The following is a 16,916-nucleotide window of genomic DNA, read 5'->3' as shown; positions in this document are numbered from 1 at the left end:
GCAGATGGCACGGCAGGTCGGAGTAAACATTAAGTCCAACATTTAGCACAAACTGGTTCCAAGTCTCTCTCTGTTACTTCCCTTGCAAATGTAGATCAGCATGCAGCAGAGTTCCAGTGTCCAGAGATCCTCAGTAGTAGATGGAGAGTCCAAGGCTTCCAGGAGCAGGTAACAGGCTGACTGCAGACATGTTTCAGAAGCACTGATTGAACAGCTGTGGCTGCTGAAAAAGGCAAGAGGCTGAGAACAGGGCGGAAACACAGAAGCTAGAAACTCCATACTGACTCAGGGCAAAGTAGCTGCAGCAGGACAAAGCAAAATGGCCGACGGAAAAACCAGATTACAATAGCAGAAAATCACAGCAGATATAACAAAGAGACAGAGAACCTTACATTACTCCCCCCTTAGGGACAGCCTCTGGATGACCTCAGACCAGGCTTGTCTGGGTACCTCTGATGGAATTGGCGGAGTAAGCGAGGAGCATTAATGTTATCAACCGGTTCCCATGAGTTGTCCTCAACTGGGTAGCCCTGCCATTTAATCAGGTATTGTAGCTGATTTCTATATAACCTGGAATCCAGAATCTTCTCCACCACAAATTCCTCCTGACCATCAATCAGCACTTGATCAGGTTGAGGAGAAGAACGTCCAGGAAACGTATTAGGTACTGCTGCCTTTAGTAGAGAAACGTGAAAGACAGGATGAATTCTCATAGTTCTGGGCAGTTGAAGACGACAAGCAGCGGCACTTACAATCTTATTGATCTTGTAGGGTCCAATGTACTTATGTCCCAATTTGGACGATGGGATTCTCAATTTAAGATTTTTAGTTGATAGCCAGACAGAGTCTCCTATCTTGAAGGTTGGTGCGGGTTTACGAAATTTATCTGCTGCTCTCTTATACCTTTCCTGAGCCAATTCCAGATTTTCCTTTAGAAGAACAATATTCTGTTGTAAAGACTTGATTCTTTCAGCCACAGCTGGCAATGGCGTATCTATGGGAAATTGAGGAAGAATGTTAGGATGATAACCAAGATTAGCGTAAAAAGGAGACTGTTTAGTGGAAGCGCTCTGAGAGTTATTATAAGAGAACTCGGCCAGTGGAAGTAAATCCACCCAATCATCCTGTAGGTGGCAGATAAAGCAGCGAAGATACTGCTCCAGGGTCTGATTAGTCCGTTCTGTTTGTCCATTTGTCTGGGGATGAAAAGCAGAAGAAAGGTTTATTTTAATGTCCAATGCGGCACAGAAATTCTGCCAAAACCTTGAAGTGAATTGCACCCCTCGATCAGAAATAACTTCATCCGGTACTCCATGCAAGCGAAACACGTTTTGAATCATTAAATCTGATGTCTGTTTAGCAGTGGGTAAGCCGACGCAGGGAATAAAGTGAGCCGCCTTTGTTAACCGATCTACTACCACTAAAATGGTGTTCTTCCCTTGAGAGGTTGGTAACTCCACAATGAAATCCATGAAAATGGATCCCCATGGACTGGAAGGGGTGGGTAGGGGTTGCAATAGACCTGTTGGCGAGGAACGTGGTGTGTTGCATCTCGCACAAACTTCACATGAAGTGACATAGTTTAGAACGTCCTTTCTGCAAGTGGGCCACCAAAAGAAACGTGAAAGAAATTCCTGTGTCTTTAGAATTCCTCTATGCCCAGCAATCTTAGAATCGTGGATGAGTTGCATTACTCTTAATCTGACCGTTTCAGGAATATACAGGCGTTGCCCCTGAATCCACACACCACTTTTATAAACAAGGCTTACGTCTCTAGGAGGTTGTGCCAGCAAAGAATCTGAATGGTATGCGTCTTTGATGTCCTTAAGTAGGTCATGATTATGAATCACTCCCAGGAATCTAGAATCAGGAAGATTAGTCTTAGGAGGAGTAGATGGACGGGTCTCCGTTGAATGGATCCTAGAGAGTGCATCAGCCTTTCCATTGCGTGATCCTGGCCTGTAAGAGATTACGAAATCAAATTGGTTTAAGAAAAGATTCCAACGGGCCTGGCGAGGAGTCAGGCACTTAGCCGACCTTATAAATTCAAGGTTGCGGTGGTCAGTTAGGACGACTATTTGCTGTGCAGCACCCTGAAGAAGGTGTCTCCATTCCTTGAATGCGGCAATAATAGCTAGCAATTCTCTATTGCCTACATCATAGTTCCTCTCAGCCACAGATAACCGCTGGGAAAAGAAAGCACAGGGATGCAAGACACTCTTCTCACCTGTTCTCTGGGAGAGTATAGCTCCGATGGTACAGTCTGAGGCATCCACCTCTATTGTAAAAGCAAGTTCAGGGTTGAGATGCACTAGGATAGGTGCTGTGGTGAATTTATCCTTCAGACTGGAAAATGCTTCTTGGGCTTGAGGGGTCCAAGTGAAGCTAACCTCTTTCCGGGTAAGTTGTGTGATAGGTTTCACTACCTCAGAAAAATTTCTAATAAAACGCCTGTAGAAATTGGCAAACCCGATGAAGCGCTGCACTTCCTTCACATTCCTGGGAACTGGCCAATTCTTGATGGCTTGGGTCTTGCTTCCATCCATACTAATTCCCTGTGTAGACATTACATACCCCAGAAATTGAATTTCGTTCCGATGGAATTCACACTTCTCCAGTTTAATGTAAAGATGGTTTTGTCGTAGACGTTCTAAGACCATTCTCACGTGTCCATGATGTTCCTCTGTGGAGTTATAAAAAATTAAAAAGTCATCCAGATAAATCACCACGAATGTATCTAAGAGATCCCTGAAAATGTCATTCACTAAGTGTTGGAAAGTGGCTGGGGCGTTACACAGACCGAACGGCATAACTAGATATTCAAAGTGTCCATAGCGTGACCTGAATGCAGTCTTCCATTCATCCCCAGGTCTAATACGGACCAAATTATAGGCCCCTCGGAGATCCAGTTTAGAAAAAATCTTGGCATGCTGTACTCTCTCCAATAGCTCAGGGATCAATGGCAGTGGGTAACGGTTTCTAATAGTGACCTTATTGAGTTCCCGATAATCTATGCAGGGTCTAAGAGATCCATCTTTTTTCTTCACAAAGAAGATGGGTGCACCTGCAGGAGATGAAGAGTGGCGTATGAAGCCCTTGGCTAGATTTTCGTCAATATAGTCCTTCAACGCCTTTAGTTTGGGCCCTGCCAGAGGGTAGATTTTACCAAAGGGTATTCCTGCTCCGGGCAATAATTCAATCGGACAATCGTATGGACGATGAGGGGGAAGCTGGTCAGCGTTCCTCTTGTCACATACATCCGCATACTCCTGGTATATAGCTGGTAGTTCAGAGACTGACGTGGGTATCTTAGGAACCGAACAAGCTGAAACTTTGGAACCCATCTGTTTCTCTGGAAAATGCAGCTCCTTGGTCTCCCAGTTAATTGTAGGGTTTTGAGCCTGCAGCCATGGTAGCCCTAGAATAATGGGGAAGTGAGGAGAAGAGATGAGCAAAAAAGACAGCCTCTCCTGATGATCCTTACCCATAAAGACCTTCAAAGGCTCTGTTTCCTGATCCACTGGCCCAGAGGTTAGCAGGGAACCATCCACAGTCTCCATCTGTAAAGGGGTAGCCTTCTTCACTGAGCGTATCCCATGTTTCTGGGCAAAGGAGATGTCCATAAAATTACCGCTTGCCCCTGAGTCAATCATAGCAGAGCTAGACACCCAGACCGAGTCAACCCAGAGCTTGATGGAAATAAAACAATGAGACTTGTTCTTCTTACAGCTCAGCTGGGACACTGCTGAGGAAACTTGAACAACTGCGGCATTTACACAGTCATCAGAATCTGAAATAACGGAGTTTAAGTCTGAGAAATCAACGTCTATAGCTGCAGACCTTTCTGGAGCCTGAGGTTCGGACATGACTGATCTCCTTTCGCAACACTCACAGTGAATGACTGCTGCAGTAGTCTTACGAGAACGGCTGGGGCAGTTTATAATGAAGTGCCCTGACTTACCGCAATAGAAACACAGATTTTCTTTTAGGCGATGTTCTTTGCGTGCATCACTAACCCGTCTCTGTAAAGAGTCCACCTGCATGGGTTCAGGTTCTGGTTCCCGTGTGATCCTGCTCAGAGGTTCACTAGCTGGGGAGGAAGGTAGGAAATGGTTAATGCGATTACTTTCAGACCATCTCTCCTGTCTGCGTTCAGTAAGACGGGCATCAATGCGGATGCAGTAGTTAATAAAGTCACCTAACGCATTGGGAGGGCCAGCACGCGCAAGTTCATCCTTAATCATGGGAGACAACCCTTTCCGGAAGATAGGTTTTTTGGCGGAACTGTCCCAAGTGGTATCGAGGGCCCATCTCTTGAAATCCAAGGCATATTCGGCTACTGAGCGCTTACCTTGGCGCAAAGTTAACATGGCTGCTTCAGCTGTCGCACCTCGGTTAGGGTCATCAAACACCTGCCCCATGGCTAAAACGAAAGCATCCAGATTATTCAAGCACTCATCTTCAGTCTCAATCAGGGGATTTGCCCACATTAGAGCTTTGTTAGAGAGCAGCATGATTATGGTAAGCACTTTGGATCGTTCTGAGGTAAATTGCGAAGCATGTGCAGAAAAAAAAAAAAGTTTGCATTGGTTTATAAACCCCCTGAATTTTTCACGTTCACCACCAAAACGAAAAGGGGGTAACTTGGGAAACCCAGAACCTGGAGGTGGGGATGGTGCCTGGACTCGTTCCTCCAGAGCCTCAATCCTGGCTCGTAAATCCTGGGTATTTTGTCCGAAAACTTGCAGATTGTGATTGTTAAGATCCTGTAGACTTGTAAAGCGGGTCTTTAAAGCCTGTATATCCGCAAGGATTGTATCGGTGACTTCACACAATTCCTTTACGCGAGCCTCCATCTTTCCAGATCCTTTAAGGCAGAAGTGCTAGAAAAGAAAAAGGCGCACAATAGTGTTTACCCGTGGTAACACACCTGACTGGAAAGAAGGGAATGCGCTCACCTGAAATGGTTGTAAGAAGTCACAACCACAATCATCACAGAAGGTATAAATGAAATATCTTCCCAGATCCTCTAAGGCAGAAATGCTGGAAGAGAAACAAGGGCGCACAATAGTGTTCACCTGTGGTAACACACCTGGCTGAAAAGAAGTGAATGCGCTCACCTGAAATGGTTGTGAGAAGTCACAACCACTGTCATCACAGAAGGAGTATACAGATGCACGGTCCACAGCAGACTCGGCGTCATCAGACCCAGCAGACTCTAAAGTTGGCTTCTGAATCTTGTAATGTATTGTACATAATCTGTTAAGAGTCTTGTGCTTGGGTGCGAGGAAGACACAGGAGACAGAGGTTTAGTTATAACTTGCTTGTATTACTTCATACAAGTAGGTCACAGGGAAAAGGGCTTCACACAATTGCAGGTACACAGGCAGGAGACACGGCAGATGGCACGGCAGGTCGGAGTAAACATTAAGTCCAACATTTAGCACAAACTGGTTCCAAGTCTCTCTCTGTTACTTCCCTTGCAAATGTAGATCAGCATGCAGCAGAGTTCCAGTGTCCAGAGATCCTCAGTAGTAGATGGAGAGTCCAAGGCTTCCAGGAGCAGGTAACAGGCTGACTGCAGACATGTTTCAGAAGCACTGATTGAACAGCTGTGGCTGCTGAAAAAGGCAAGAGGCTGAGAACAGGGCGGAAACACAGAAGCTAGAAACTCCATACTGACTCAGGGCAAAGTAGCTGCAGCAGGACAAAGCAAAATGGCCGACGGAAAAACCAGATTACAATAACAGAAAATCACAGCAGATATAACAAAGAGACAGAGAACCTTACAAACGCATGCATTCACAAACACAAGCAAACGTATGTGCTTGTGAACGCATGCGTTCACATAAACTGATATGCGTTTTTTTGCCGCATTCCTTTTGCTAACAACCGCATACGTTTCTAGGCGGCAAATTGAAGCCTCTAAAATTACTACATATAGCGTTTACCGTGCCAAACCACAGACGACGAAACGACTCATGTGTCGTCTAACGCGTCAAAGCGCAACTGATCACAGACACATGCGTCCCTAATGTTAAAGATAGTGCAGCGCCCCAGAGACCTGGTCGTTGCAGTAATGTCGCTCTGCCGCTAAGGAGGGTGATGTTATGTCTGATTGCACTAAAGGAGTTCACCTGACCAGGTATCACAAGCACACATTACACTTCACACTCTGGCCACTAGGGGGAGCAAAAGGCACTATGTATTAGGCCACTCCTCACACTGGTAAAACTAGGGGTCGGATAGGAAGTTAGAGCAGAACGCAGCCTGGGGAGAGTCCAGGGAGGACCTGTCAGGGGTGGGTTCCTGACAGGGGCCTAGCAGAACGAATAGAAAGCAACGGAACCGCGCCTTCACTACCTTGTGGCGGTATCCTAAGAAAGGACAAGACGAGAAGGATATTGTGGAAAGTGAGAAACAAGATCAAGCACAAAGGAGAGCCAGTAGGAGTCGTGCCCCGGGAACGGGAACATCCTACTGAGGCGCGTAGCTGGTGACCGGAACACCGAGAAAGTAACTGACTTTATGCCTTACTTCAAATACCGCAGTACAGTTAATTATAGGTTGGCTGTCTACCATACATCACCTAAGCAGACATAGGGGGCAAGCATGGAGAGGGGCATCTCTAGGGTCCCAGAATAGCTCCGAGCCTTCCCATCAAATGGGTGCGTCCTATCCAGATAAACTTGGGGGACGGAGAGAGAGAGAGAGAAAGAGAAAGAACGAGAACAGAAGTTGTGAGGACTATCCCGAATGCTCAGCAGGGAAGAACTAACACACACAGGTGCTAGTGGTAGGCAACGATTTCCACCTGCAAAGGGAACTCTGGATGTGCCTTCGGACCGGCCGGTCTCAGACAGCCCAGTTAGCAGTGCTCTGGATTGAGGATCCCGAAGTCTTCAGTAAAAGGTAAAGAGACTGCAACCCTGTGTCCTCGTTATTAACTGCGCCTCACATCATCACCACCTACACTACTGGGAAGCCCTGGGGATATACTTCACCTGTGGGAAGGTATACCATCCAGCTGCCATAACACCACCCCAGTGGACCCCAAGCAGCGTCGGTCACCCTGACCGAATACCACAGGTGGCGTCACAAAACCTTGGCCGACTTTCATCACCCTTTTTATTGGATGCCCCTTAGCAGGGTCACGGACCGGGTCCAGCCACCGTGACGACCCTAGAACCAAGATAGAGAGGACCGGTACCGAGCACTCCAACTTGGCATCACGAACAGGATCGTACTTAAGCCTGAGGAATCAGGTCATGTGTGCCTTGGAACTGTGTTGCAATTGTGCTTGAACTGTGATTTATTGCAACGACTGTGTATTGTTATTTGCCGCCAAGATTCCCGCCAAATCTGCCGCCATTACAGCGTCACGAGGAGCGCTGGAGAAGAAGAAGGGCGTGGAGTTGTGGGCGTGAACGAACTGAGAAGCGTGAAGAGCAATGGCTGCCCAGTCTAAATATTTCTGTACCTTGAGGACGTGTCCGTCAGCAGCCGAGATCCGCCTCCTGATCCTCAATGGTGGGCAGAGACAAAGAAAGCGAAGCCGCCCACAGAGGAGAGAGCGGGAAAAGGACGAGGGAAAAGAAGTGAGCCACGTGGGAGACGCCATGGCCAGCCGACCGGGATCGGAGCATGGGGTCGGAGCAGAGGACTCCCCCAGCTACCCAGAGAGATACCGTGGCCAAGTGAACAAAAACAAGAGAAAAGAAGCTGCTCAATTGAATGCACACCCAAGATTAATAAAGAAGAATGCATAAGCTATAACCGCAAGAGTTTTTATTAACACACAACAACTTCAAACACATAAAACATAATTAAAAACAACAGTACAAAGTACATTTGGCACACATAAAACAATAACATGTTAGAAATACAAATGCAAAAAGCAAGTCTGCAAACCTGGATATATATTACACAAGTAATAACCCTCTGGCTCATGGAGCTAATACCGAGAAAACGGGCAAACGTATATAGCCCTATAGCAGCAAAAATATGCCTACCAAAACCAGGGGAAAGAATATATTTCAAAGGACCACCATAGTGGCCAAGCCACTCAAATCTAGTGGCTCAGACCGTGATAAGCCATGGGGTCTCAACGTACCACATGCCCCTAATGAGGCAACCAAGATGTAACATACCCAAAGTGGGAAAGAGAAGCACGCCGTCCCCAGGTGCAGACAAGTGTGAGCCAAAAAGAAACTACTCAACGCGTATCGCCCTACTAGCGAGGGCTTCGTCAGGGGAAGATGTTGTGTGTCAAATGCCCCCTGTATAAATAGTAGCCATATGGCTTACCTGATGAGGTGCAGGTGAACGAAAATGCCGGCGTGACCGGAAGTGCGGCGCTCAGGGAGAACAGGACGCCCGTCACAAGACAGGACATGGGGTAGACACGCCCCCCAACTAAGTAAGGGGCGCGCACGCGCGATCACACGGCTGGGAGGAGCGAAGCTCCTCCTGTAGCCGGGGACATAACCAGCCGGTGTAAGTGTCCACACAGATAGTGCGCAGGCGCAAACAAGCAGCTGAGAGAAGCCCAGGTCCTCATCTGAATAAGGAGTGCGCACGTGCAATCGCGCAGCTGGGAGGAGTAAAACTCCTCCCGTAGCCGGAGATATAGCCGACCGGCAAGAGTGTCCATGCACAGATTGCGCAAGCGCAAAATAAACAGCTGAGAGGAGCCCAGCTCCTCCTATCGCCGGAGATGTAACCGGCCAGTATGGATGACCATATAACACCACGAAAAGCTAAGGGGCCCGAGGCTATACCTTGGCTGCTTATTTGCACCCCGATTGATATTTTATTCTAGTTGGTACGAGTAGTGCGCTCTATTTTTCTATTTTTCCTGATACCGTGGCCAAGTGACACCTGTGGGCCCCGGCTTCCTGCAGGCCAGAGTGGACGAGCTCAGCGATCAACTCCGGCGGATGCAGCTGAGCACTGAGGCCGGGTGGAAGGAGACTGTCATCGGGGGCCTCACCCGACGTCTGTTGGCTGCCTCGTCTGGTCCGGAGCAAGAAAGAAGTTCAAGCGCTCCGAAGCCAGAAAGCAAGGCCCTGCCGGAAAGCCAGATACTGCAAACAGAGATGACAACGCCACAGCGCAAGTCCCTGCAGTCAGCGTTCCAGAGCCCGCCGTCGGCAGAGTCGGCCGACCCCGAGGACACCGTGGTGGCAGGTAAGGATGCCGACCCTGCCCCAGTGACAGAAGACCTACTGGTAGGCCCCGTAGCAGCGCCACCTGCTGCCATGACTAAGACTAACTCTGAACTGACAAATCCTAATACTACTACCACAGTGGGCATTATTGCCGCTACTGAACCTACTACCAAAATTGACATTCGAACCCAGATTATACCTGAAAAACCAATTAGTGACATTTATACCGCATCGGATGAGAAGTCGAACACAGATCTTTCCAGGCCAGGAAGTGTTCACTACCAACTGATGCCTTGCAACCTACCGTCCTGAGAATAAACCTCGAAACTCCAACAAATGTAAATGGTTAACTGTTTGTTTCCTGCTCTTTTGCTGCCTAAGCCCGTTTAGGATTAACTCTTAAAGGGATCCCTTTGTTGACCCGGGATCTCTATTGTTTCGAGTTTTGCAATCTTTCTACTAAAGACTGCCGAATCATGGACGGTGAATGATTCACAAACTGTGTTGTATATAGTTCGCACCCTCTTAAGAGTGCTCTCTACTGGTTTTACAAGGAAAGAAAACTTTGTGAAGAGACGATTCCAGATGACGACGTGGAAGTTTCTCGAGTCTTGCAGTTCCTTAGTGACTTGATTATTGTTTGCACTACCTCAGAGAAGACTGATTTCCCCTCTTAAAGGAATGTTATTTGTTGCCTTTTTGATAATGATGCCTTAAGTAGTAAGATAGTGATAATGTTTGCATAGTAGATACCATGTAGCTAGAAGAGCTAGAAAGTGAACCCATAGGGGTTAGTGAGTCTGAGAACCATAGAGAGATGGTTGCTGTGGACTTAGAAGAAAAGAGGTAGTAGGCCTGGACGAATAGCCAGGCGGTCCTGCATCTGTGTGAAGTTAGAAGAAGTAAAGAAAACGTTAGATTTGTACTGTAATGTTTTATAGTAAGCCTTTAGTGGGTTCAGCTTATACGCCCTTAAAGGAGAAGTTAAATTATTGTTCAAAGATTTGCACTTAGTAGAATACCCGGCTGGGTAATAGGAATTATTTATAGTCTGTAGAATAGAATGTTATTTAAAATATTTAAACATGTTTCTGTTTGTAACGTTAAAGTGACCTCACCTCCCATAAGGGGAAGTATTGTAATGTTTACATTGTTCAAAGCATTTAAAAATTTTGTATGTCCTTTTCTAATAACTATTGTTGTTCTTCTTTTCCCAGTCCGGGAGTACTGGATTTAACCAGGGGGGAGTGCAGCGCCCCAGAGACCTGGCCGTTGCAGTAATGTCGCTCTGCCGCTAAGGAGGGTGATGTTATGTCTGATTGCACTAAAGGAGTTCACCTGACCAGGTATCACAAGCACACATTACACTTCACACTCTGGCCACTAGGGGGAGCAAAAGGCACTATGTATTAGGCCACTCCTCACATTGGTAAAACTAGGGGTCGGATAGGAAGTTAGAACAGAACGCAGCCTGGGGAGAGTCCAGGGAGGACCTGTCAGGGGTGGGTTCCTGACAGGGGCCTAGCAGAACGAATAGAAAGCAACGGAACCGCTCCTGCACTTCCTTGCGACGGTATCCTAAGAAAGGACAAGAAGAGAAGGATATTGTGGAACGTAAGAAACGAGATCAAGCACAAAGGAGAGCCAGTAGGAGTCGTGCCCCGAGAATGGCAACATCCTACTGAGGCGCGTAGCCGGTGACCGGAACACCGAGGAAGTAACTGACTTTATGCCTTACTTCAAATACAGCAGTACAGTTAATTATAGGTTGGCTGTCTACCATACATCACCTAAGCAGACATAGGGGGCAAGCGTGGAGAGGGGCGTCTCTAGGGTCCCAGAATAGCTCCGAGCCTTCCCGTCAAACGGGTGCGTCCTATCCAGATTATCTTGGGGGACGGAGAGAGAGAGAAAGAGAAAAAACGAGAACAGAAGTTGTGAGGACTATCCCGAATGCACAGCAGGGAAGAACTACAACACACAGGCGCTAGTGGTAGGCAACGATTTCCACCTGCAAAGGGAACTCTGGATGTGCCTTCGGACTGGCCGGTTTTAGACAGCCCAGTTAGCAGTGCTCTGGATTGAGGATCCCGTAGTCATAAGTAAAAGGTAAAGAGACTGCAACCCGGTGTCCTCGTTATTAACTGCGCCTCACATCATCACCACCTACACTACTGGGAAGCCCTGGGGATATACATAGTAACATAGTAACATAGTAACATAGTTAGTAAGGCCGAAAAAAGACATTTGTCCATCCAGTTCAGCCTATATTCCATCATAATAAATCCCCAGATCTACGTCCTTCTACAGAACCTAATAATTGTATGATACAATATTGTTCTGCTCCAGGAAGACATCCAGGCCTCTCTTGAACCCCTCGACTGAGTTCGCCATCACCACCTCCTCAGGCAAGCAATTCCAGATTCTCACTGCCCTAACAGTAAAGAATCCTCTTCTATGTTGGTGGAAAAACCTTCTCTCCTCCAGACGCAAAGAATGCCCCCTTGTGCCCGTTACCTTCCTTGGTATAAACAGATCCTCAGCGAGATATTTGTATTGTCCCCTTATATACTTATACATGGTTATTAGATCGCCCCTCAGTCGTCTTTTTTCTAGACTAAATAATCCTAATTTAGCTAATCTATCTGGGTATTGTAGTTCTCCCATCCCCTTTATTAATTTTGTTGCCCTCCTTTGTACTCTCTCTAGTTCCATTATATCCTTCCTGAGCACCGGTGCCCAAAACTGGACACAGTACTCCATGTGCGGTCTAACTAGGGATTTGTACAGAGGCAGTATAATGCTCTCATCATGTGTATCCAGACCTCTTTTAATGCACCCCATGATCCTGTTTGCCTTGGCAGCTGCTGCCTGGCACTGGCTGCTCCAGGTAAGTTTATCATTAACTAGGATCCCCAAGTCCTTCTCCCTGTCAGATTTACCCAGTGGTTTCCCGTTCAGTGTGTAATGGTGATATTGATTCCTTCTTCCCATGTGTATAACCTTACATTTATCATTGTTAAACCTCATCTGCCACCTTTCAGCCCAAGTTTCCAACTTATCCAGATCCATCTGTAGCAGAATACTATCTTCTCTTGTATTAACTGCTTTACATAGTTTTGTATCATCTGCAAATATCGATATTTTACTGTGTAAACCTTCTACCAGATCATTAATGAATATGTTGAAGAGAACAGGTCCCAATACTGACCCCTGCGGTACCCCACTGGTCACAGCGACCCAGTTAGAGACTATACCATTTATAACCACCCTCTGCTTTCTATCACTAAGCCAGTTACTAACCCATTTACACACATTTTCCCCCAGACCAAGCATTCTCATTTTGTGTACCAACCTCTTGTGCGGCACGGTATCAAACGCTTTGGAAAAATCGAGATATACCACGTCCAATGACTCACCGTGGTCCAGTCTATAGCTTACCTCTTCATAAAAACTGATTAGATTGGTTTGACAGGAGCGATTTCTCATAAACCCATGCTGATATGGAGTTAAACAGTTATTCTCATTGAGATAATCCAGAATAACATCCCTCAGAAACCCTTCAAATATTTTACCAACAATAGAGGTTAGACTTACTGGCCTATAATTTCCAGGTTCACTTTTAGAGCCCTTTTTGAATATTGGCACCACATTTGCTATGCGCCAGTCCTGCGGAACAGACCCTGTCGCTATAGAGTCCCTAAAAATAAGAAATAATGGTTTATCTATTACATTACTTAGTTCTCTTAGTACTCGTGGGTGTATGCCATCCGGACCCGGAGATTTATCTATTTTAATCTTATTTAGCCGGTTTCGCACCTCTTCTTGGGTTAGATTGGTGACTCTTAATATAGGGTTTTCATTGTTTCTTGGGATTTCACCTAGCATTTCATTTTCCACCGTGAATACCGTGGAGAAGAAGGTGTTTAATATGTTAGCTTTTTCCTCGTCATCTACAACCATTCTTTCCTCACTATTTTTTAAGGGGCCTACATTTTCAGTTTTTATTCTTTTACTATTGATATAGTTGAAGAACAGTTTGGGATTAGTTTTACTCTCCTTAGCAATGTGCTTCTCTGTTTCCTTTTTGGCAGCTTTAATTAGTTTTTTAGATAAAGTATTTTTCTCCCTATAGTTTTTTAGAGCTTCAATGGTGCCATCCTGCTTTAGTAGTGCAAATGCTTTCTTTTTACTGTTAATTGCCTGTCTTACTTCTTTGTTTAGCCACATTGGGTTTTTCCTATTTCTAGTCCTTTTATTCCCACAAGGTATAAACCGCTTACACTGCCTATTTAGGATGTTCTTAAACATTTCCCATTTATTATCTGTATTCTCATTTCTGAGGATATTGTCCCAGTCTACCAGATTAAGGGCATCTCTAAGCTGTTCAAACTTTGCCTTCCTAAAGTTCAATGTACCTGTGGGAAGGTATACCATCCAGCTGCCATAACACCACCCCAGTGGACCCCAAGCAGCGTCGGTCACCCTGACCAAATACCACAGGTGGCGTCTCGAAACCTTGGCCGACTTTCATCACCCCTTTTATTGGACGCCCCTTAGCAGGGTCACGGACCGGGTCCAGCCACCGTGACGACCCTAGAACCGAGATAGAGAGGACCGGTACCGAGTAACCCGCGGCCCTGCGTCTGGGGGCGCTCCAACTGGAAAACACGACACATGCAGATAATTGCGGCACAAGCGCTGCGGACACAACCCCAAATGTGAAACCGGCCTAATACAAGTCTATGGGAAAAAACAGGATCCAGCAGAAAAATTTGCTGGATCCTGTTTTTTAAAAAAATCGACGGATTTCGATGGGAGCTCAAAGACGGAAGTGTGAAAGAGGCCTAAAGGGTGACAACAATTTGTATACATGTTCAAGTATGTGCAGCATATTTCGGCAGTTTAAAGGAATCTGTCAGCAGGTATATGCTATGTAATCTGAGAACAGCATGATGTAGGGGTTAAAACATTGTGACAGTTTCCCTTTAATTTGTTTATCTTTAACTACATAGCACTTGCTTATATCGACATTATAGCTTACTTGGACATTAAAAAAACTAATAAGGCTGAAAAGTAGATTGGCAGCACAAATAAAAATGAGACCTAATTATTCTGCACATGTAGTGTATTAAATTGGAATATTTCAGATTAACTGTGCAAAGTTACTCTGCTCTGGATTTCAGAATTGCAGCCAAATGATGGAGCCAATAAAGATGCAATGAGAAAAACATTGTTTTTGGTTGGAAAAAGAAATTTCTCAATATTTGTGCAACAAAGAGTTTAAATAACATTCAGTACAAAGGTTCAGCAGCTGCAGAGAACACGTCACGATGGTGAGTACTCTATTACTATATTCATTTTAGGTCCCAAAAGGCAATTTTGATATATATGTGATCAGGGTCGGCTCCAGGTTTTCGTGGGCCCTAGGTGAAAGAGTTTCAGGGGGCCCCTTTAACACATACCACAATTCATGATGTACAGATACAGCAGAGAAATATAGGTATAGTACAATGCCAAAGATTTCACTTACTTCTTACATTACATGAGTGATATCTCTTGTAAATTCTACAATATGTCAGGAACCAGACAGTATTGTCCTCCGTACAATATAATGGGCACCACTTTGTGCTCCATACATTATATTGAACCCCCTATATTGCTCTATACAGTATTATTAGCCCCATATATTGCTCCATACAGAATAATGGACCCCATATAATGCTCTATACAGAATAATGAGCCCCATATTTTGCGCCATACTGAATAATGGACCCCATATAATGCTCTATACAATATAACGAGCCACATATATTGCTCCATACAGAATATTGGACCCCATATAATTCTTTATACAGTATATTGTGCCACATATAATGTTCCATATAATATAATGAACCCCATATATCGCTCCATACAGAATACTGGACCCCATATAATTCTTCATACATTATATTGTGCCACATATAATGTTCCATGTAATATAATGAACCCATATATTGCTCCATACAGAATAATGAACCCATATAATGCTCTATACAGTATAATGAGCCCCATATATTGCTCCATTCAGAATAATGGACCCCATATAATGCTCTATACAGAATAATGAGCCTCATATTTTGATCCATACAGAATAATGGACCCCATATAATGCTCTATACAGTATAATGAGCCATATATATTGCTCCATACAGAGTAATGAACCCCATATAATGATCCATACAGTATATTGATCCACATATAATGCTCCATATAATACACTGCTCAAAAAAATAAAAGGAACACTAAGGCTATGTGCACACGTTCAGGAATTTTCACTATAAAAACGCAATAAAACCGCTAAAAAAATGCATACATTAAGCATCCTATTATTAGAATGCATTCCGCATTTTTTGTGCACATGCTGCATTTTTTTCCGCGGTGGAATCGCATTCCGGAAAAAAATGCAGCATACTCATTCTTTGTGTGGAATTGCGGGGATACAGCACACATGGGAATGCATTGATCCGCTTACTTTCCACATGTGGCTATACCCACCATGCGGGAAGAAAGCAGATCATGTGCGGTTGGTACCCATGGTGAAGGAGAGGAGACTCTCCTCCAGGCCCTGAGGACCATACTAATGCTAAAAAAAAGAATTAAAATAAAAAATCATGATATTCTCACCTTCCGGCATCCCCGGCAGTCTTCCCACTCCTCGCGTTGCTCCCGTTGCCAATAATGCCTAGAGCGGCAATGACCTGTGATGACGTAGCACCCCCTCTCAACGTGCTGTTCTGATGCCAGCAACTGCTTTATGATTGTAAGCAGTGCATGGCAGGGACATCATGTGCTGCTTGCAAGCTGAAGGGCCAGCTGCCGGAATACTCAATGCTCTGCATGCTGGGACTGTGTGCGTGCAAAGCAGTGATTATTGATTGCTCTCTAGCGCACACAATGTCAGCCGGAGACTTTCTTCATCTAAGAGAAATGAATATTCACACCATTCCATGAATATTTATTTCTTAAGTATTGTCACATGTGACCGGCGTCATCGGAGTAGGACGCTGGGAGGGAACGCCGGGAAGGTAAGTACAATGGTTTGTTTATTTTAATGTTTTCTTATGGGGCCATGCATACCACGATGGGGGTGAGGGCCAATCATACCAGGATAAGGAAAGGATGGGACCATTCATACCAGGACCGGGATGGGGGCTCATCATATCAGAATGCCATTAAAGAGAAATGAATATTTATTGCCATCCATGCCAATGGGCGTGGAATACAGTGAATATTCATTTTTTTTAGCAGCGGGCACAGGGGTTAGCCGCAGCAGCCGACTCCTACCTCTGTAAGTCGCTGTTCTGCCGAAACCGCTTCCCTGCCACCTCAGCCGGTACATTGGGACTATAATACGCACCACCCCATCTTCCTCCACATTTTTTGTAGTAAAAAAGTGTCCCATATAGTCTGAAAAATATGATGTATGTATGTATATATATATATATATATATATATATACATACATACACACACACACACACACACACACACACACACACACACACACACGTGCACGTTATTTTGTGGCTAACAGTAGTATGGTCAATACAGCATGTTATGACACAGCGATGTGACTAATTATAATATCCATGCAACATTCTATTACCATATATACTTGAGTATAAGCTGACCCGAGTATAAGCCGACCCCCCTAATTTTGCCACAAAAAACTGGGAAAACTTATTGACTCGAGTATAAGCC

General features: G+C 45.2%; 1 protein-coding gene across 1 annotated transcript in view; it reads left to right on the top strand.

The window, feature by feature from the left end:
* LOC138666810 (extracellular matrix organizing protein FRAS1-like) overlaps positions 1-16,916 on the top strand; it is a 92,645-nt gene that overhangs the window by 16,325 nt on the left and 59,404 nt on the right. Inside the window, exon 3 of the mRNA XM_069754985.1 lies at positions 14,357-14,506. Coding sequence (XP_069611086.1) covers positions 14,504-14,506 — 3 coding nt within the window. The 5' untranslated portion in view covers positions 14,357-14,503. The remainder of the gene's footprint in view (positions 1-14,356; positions 14,507-16,916) is intronic.

The sequence above is a fragment of the Ranitomeya imitator genome, chromosome 2 (genome assembly GCF_032444005.1).
Source record: "Ranitomeya imitator isolate aRanImi1 chromosome 2, aRanImi1.pri, whole genome shotgun sequence".
Taxonomy (NCBI): domain Eukaryota; kingdom Metazoa; phylum Chordata; class Amphibia; order Anura; family Dendrobatidae; genus Ranitomeya; species Ranitomeya imitator.
This window is presented reverse-complemented; position numbering and strand designations above follow the sequence as displayed.